Source organism: Austrofundulus limnaeus, unplaced genomic scaffold (assembly GCF_001266775.1).
Source record: "Austrofundulus limnaeus strain Quisiro unplaced genomic scaffold, Austrofundulus_limnaeus-1.0 Scaffold1245, whole genome shotgun sequence".
Classification (NCBI taxonomy): Eukaryota; Metazoa; Chordata; class Actinopteri; order Cyprinodontiformes; family Rivulidae; genus Austrofundulus; species Austrofundulus limnaeus.
The window spans coordinates 55,092-60,542 of NW_013953647.1; the positions used below are offsets into that span (position 1 = coordinate 55,092).

The 5,451-nt window shown below is 38.0% G+C and overlaps 1 protein-coding gene across 6 annotated transcripts in view; it reads left to right on the forward strand.

The window, feature by feature from the left end:
- Nucleotides 1-5,451, forward strand: part of dab2 (DAB adaptor protein 2) — a 28,811-nt gene that overhangs the window by 18,022 nt on the left and 5,338 nt on the right. For 5 of the 6 annotated variants that reach the window (XM_014031405.1, XM_014031406.1, XM_014031403.1 and 2 more), the window contains 2 exons: nucleotides 2,655-3,209; nucleotides 3,645-3,765. In XM_014031405.1, coding sequence (XP_013886859.1) covers nucleotides 2,655-3,209; nucleotides 3,645-3,765 — 676 coding nt within the window. The remainder of the gene's footprint in view (nucleotides 1-2,654; nucleotides 3,210-3,644; nucleotides 3,766-5,451) is intronic. The other variant, XM_014031407.1, reaches the window with a different exon arrangement.

The following is a 5,451-nucleotide window of genomic DNA, read 5'->3' on the forward strand; positions in this document are numbered from 1 at the left end:
GTTGTAATGTGACAAAATATGGAAAAGTTCAAGGGGTATGAATACTTTTGCAAACCTATATATTTATACTTCTCATCCAAACACAATTAAATTCACTCTATAGGAGACACAGTTTATCAGGAGAGGATTTTTATAATAACTCAGAATAAAACAGGAGTAACAACTTTCTACTTCTTACCTTTGTAAAAATGTAGTGAGTAGAAAGTACAGATAATTGTGTAAAAATGTAACGAGTAAAAGTAAAAAGTATGCTGAAAATTAATTACTCAAGTAAAGTACAGATATCTGAAATTTCTACTTAAGTACAGTAACAAGGTATTTGTACTTAATTATGTTACAACTCTGCAAAAGTTTGATTCCCATTTAAAGAAGAACTTTCCATGTTTTATTACAACTAGTTGACTGGTTCATAGGATATTTTGCTAAAAGACACAAATTCAATGGTAACTGTTACGGATTCACTGATACCTTTGTTTTTTTTCGTGACGAGTACGTCAGTTTGGGTATTCGCCGATACTGAGTACTTACTGTTACAACTTAAACATTACACAGTGTTTATATAAATACTTTTTAAAAATTGGAACCTGGTTCTAAATCAGAGGCATATCTGATGTTTGTTAAAGCGAACCTCAAGTCTAAAAAGTCACGTTTCATAAGACTTTTACATCTGTGAGGTGAGGATAAACGGATTAATCCAAGTAATATAACTAACTTGGAGTTATGCAGTTTAAATCTTGTAACTCCGCACGTCTTCAGCTACAGAACAGAAATCCAGTTGCTTCATCTTTTTTCTTTAATTTTTCATGTCCTATATGACTGAGAATTCACAAACATAGTAGCAGAAACCTGCTTAAAATGTAAATGGTGAACTAAACAAGCATGTCAGATTATTTAATTGGCTTTAATATTCATAACTTCAGAATCAACATGCTAACATGTAGCCACCTGTTTACTCCCAATCTAACTGACATCACATCTACTGTGCATGCGTGTTGCATTGACGACATAAAACCACACTGGAGTCTACTGGAGGTTGCTTTTAAAATGTAAACGTCAGGAAAAAAAAGTGTTCAGAGTATTGGGACATATTAAGTATTTGTAAAAATGCTGGTTTCTGGCCCGAGACAAATATCTGTATCAGTGCACCCCTAGTAAAAATGTTAGTGTTATTTTTGGTGGCGTGTTTGAAGAAATAAAGTTTACGCCTGTCAAAATGAGCTTTTCCAAACGGATCATTCAATAAACGAGCACTGACAGCGAAGCAGACTTCAAAATGACCAAACTTTTCTGTTTAAAATCCTTTTTAAGAATTGAGTTGTCTCATTGGGCCTCATGCAAGAACCGTTCGTTCGCACAGATTTGTTCTTAAGTTGTGCGTACGAGTGATTTAGGAGAATTTGTGGCATTCACCAATGTTTTCATATTCTAAGATTTTTTTCAGATACGAACAAAATTCAGGAGTGGTCCAGACCTGTCGTATATTTTACCAGCAGTCAGTCTGCTGTTATCCAGACGGGTTTTCCTCACTAATAACTTTATATTTCATTAGTTTGAAGATATTTTGAGTTGAAAATAAATCACACTCCATAATTATGTTGACAATAGGCTATTCTGCTTGAATTAGAGTTATAATTTTAAATGTAATAATTTAGACTAACAATATAAATTGTCCGTCCGTCCGGCTCATCGGCTATCGGGTGTGGGGGGCAGCAGGAGACCCCGCTCTCCGCAGCGACACCTTCCAGCTCGTCCTGGGGGACTCTGAGACGTTCCCAGTCCTGGATTTTCTCCAAAGGGCCTGAAATATTTTGAAAACATTTTAAAATGCTTATTTCAGAACCGCAACTGAGACCACTTGAGACCGCGCTGGGGTGGTGTACGGTGCACGACGGTGTCTTCTGAATAAATGAAAATGATTTAACACAGTTGTTTATACTTTTAGCAGCTCTTTTTATTCCACAGCTGACCTGCTAAAAATGACAGATTTTCTTTTCTGGATCTCTGACAGACGGACTTCAATCTCTGAACTCGTAAAGTTCTTCTTTTTAGTTTTCACTGTCATTTTCATGAATGGACACTTCCTGATATCTGAGGCAGGAAACACAGCCTTATATGGTGTTTTTGGGGTGGTAATTATGCTAATCTCCTCTCGCGTGCACGAGCAGCTGGAATAGAACAGGTGAATTTACGCAGCTCATTTACACACTTTTCCTGAAGATAGAAGAGTTTGTTGAATCTGACGTGACATGTTCGTACGAACCCTTTGTACGAACAAAAGTAAGAGAAATTTAGGAGAAGAATACGAACATGTTCCTGAATGAGGCCCATTGTCTTTAATCCTGAATCTGCTACAAGTTGAATAAACATTTTAAACTTTTCACTTTTGCTCAAAAAAACTTAAATTTTTGCTGGTCTAATGAAAAGCCTTTTATTAAACCTTTTCTGCCGTTCAAAACTTGAGAAACTTTGATTTGTCTGATCACAGCTGTGGTACTTTGGTGTAAATATTCCACTGGTAGCAGTTTGAAAATACACACCCTGATTCATTTTTATTAACATCTGTTTGTAATCCTGCAGAACTGATTCACAAATCATGTTTTCTGTCTCACTGTCCTCTCCCCCCACACCCCCCACCTCCTCTTCATGTAAACCAGGAATCTAATGACGTTCTTTTGCTGGACTTCTCTGCTGAAGTTGACAGCAATCAAAACGTCATAAAGGATAACTTCTTTCTAACTTCCTGTGCTCCTGACTCTAAGGGGCTGTCCCACAAAGAAACCTCCTTGTCCTCGACTTTTGGGTACTTCCCGTCCCTGGACAGTGACCCGTTTAAAGACGACCCTCTTTCTAAGCCTAGTTTTGTATCAGATACGACACCCCCCTCCCTCAGCACCAATAAGACTGTTACTGGAGATGCGGAGCATCCTGGTCAGCAGATAACTGGGCTATCAAGTCAATCCATGATCCTCGCTCTCAGTAATGGTCAGTGGCCACTAGGGGGCAGTATAACTCAAGGCACTGCAATAAGCATGATGGATGGGAATGAGAGTCAGCCGACACTCTCTACCAGAAATCCTTTTTTTGATTTCTCTTCAACCTGCCCCATCTCTAATGACACAACACATCCAGAACCACCAACAACTCAAAGCACGGACTCTGTTGTCATAAGTCCGCCTCCACAGTCTGGACGTGGTCGAAGGAGTGCAAAGGTGACACCACACAGCCAGCTGTGTTAGTGGGGTTGCATGAAACAATGGGTTTGCAGCACATTTGGCTCTATTTTATTTTTTTATGCCCCACTGGTGATCTGGGTACAGATGCTGTACGAAGACTTCCACCTGCACCTGGTGTGCAGGTGGATCGATCTGTTCTGTCTCTTTGCACTGGTGATCAAATGCTGCTTCTGCTTGAATAGCTGGTATGTTTGCTGTACTGCTGAGAAACACTTTCTCATCTGTGCTCGTATTTCTCCTAACGTTCATGCTTCAATGACAAAAGCACGGGTAAGTGGCAAGGCATGCACGAGCAACCATTTTCAGGTAAACAGGTTTTAGTAACGCATGCGTAATTGTTACAAGCTGGTCATCCTTTGAAAGATATTGTAAGAATATGCATCAAATTAATTTATTTTTTTCTATGTAAAGTCTGCGTCCAGTGACCTGTTTGGAGCCGAACTGTTTACCACTCCTGACGTGTCCACTGCTCCAGCTGATCTGTTCAACAACACATCTGTGAGCTCTGCTCCTTCCACTGTAGCTGCTCTGGGTAATTCACACAATAAGCTTTGAAAAGTCGCAGACTGAGATTATTACAAGTGATGTGCACAGCTAACCAAAACATTAGCTTCACTAACCTCTAAACCACAACACAAGTTTCTTAGTTCTAATAACAAGCTAACTTGATAAAAACAATATGGTGGGAGCTAAAGCTGACCTGCTAGTTCACATATTATGGAAACAAAAATAGTCTGACCGCTCTTGGGTTTAGTCTTTGAGCATAAACCTCAAGCGTTCAGTTCCCCCTCTATTCCTCTAAAAATCTAACGACTTACAGTCAATAACTAAACTTCAACACAGATATTAAACCAAACCTAAATATGTGATGTGACAACGTAAGTCGACAGAACTCAAAATGCTTCATAGATCACAGATAAAAATATCTCCTTTAGAGGTAAAATTTGTGAAAATGGGGAAAATGTCACGCTGTATCTAGGGTTGGGCATAATCGTATCGTGAGCAATTAATTGTCAGAAAGACATTAATCGATTAATTTTTGGCAGTTGACGATTAATACGATTAATGCCACCTGGCAGACTAACTGCTTGGTGCTCCTCTCCCCTTCAAACATGATGAACATTAAAAAAAGTTGTGTAATTTATTTATCTATCAACACAGTTTAAAGTTTGATGTACAGCCTGAAGTTTGTAATTTTGACACAATTTTGAACAGATTTTTACGAAGAGCCAATTTTCTCCCTATAAATTGGTCAAGTGACTATGATATAAGGGTGTCCAGGGACTCCGGGGGATTAATCGACAAATTAATCGTTATCGGCTAAATACCACGATTAATCGTGATTAATGTTTTTGACAATATTGCCCAACCCTAGCTGTATTGCATGCTGGGTATCAGCTGCCATGTTTTCTGATAACGCTAGGAGGCGGAGCAACAACTGACAGAGTGGATGTGCAGGTGGGCAGTTAAAAATGACAGCCCGGAAAATCTTATTTAAACACTATTTACACTAAAAAAACATTTGTATGCCCTAGATAAAAGCAAAGACGTGTCTTCATTTGACTTTTTAACTTAACAATCTAACTTCTTTAGATTTTGAAACTTGAAAACTTGAAACTTGAACTTTTTAATTTAGCAAAAAACTCAGGAAATCATCTCTGACATCCCAGCTGCAATGGAAAATTTCTAAATGTCTAAAGAAAATGGCAGTTTTTTGTTTGTATTTTTTTGTCTGAGTCTTGTTCAGTTTTTTGTTTTTAAAGTTTGTTAAAATTTCTGTAAACTGAAACCATGGGTCAGAAATTGTGGTCTGCGTTTAAGAGGAAACGATGTGAATGTTGCAATCCTCTGCTTGGGGATGATTCTGTGTGACGCACAGCAGACACTGCTTTATTCATTTCATTAAAACAAAACAAATAATTTTATATACTATAAAAAGAAAAATGAGAGAAAAATATATGTACCCGTATATCAAAATCACAAATAAAATGAAATGAAAGGCAGCAGAGAGAAGAAAAAAAATCTTATCTGCCCCTTTTTTCTAGAATAAGTTCATATAACAAAAAAAATCTGTTAACAAAACAAAAGACAAAAACGTATAATTCCTCTTGAACAGGGGTCACCAAACTTTGAGACTGAGAGCTACTTTTGGGTCACCGAGTAACACGAAGGGCTACTTCTTCGATACAAACAAATTGGCATGACTCACCTTTATATC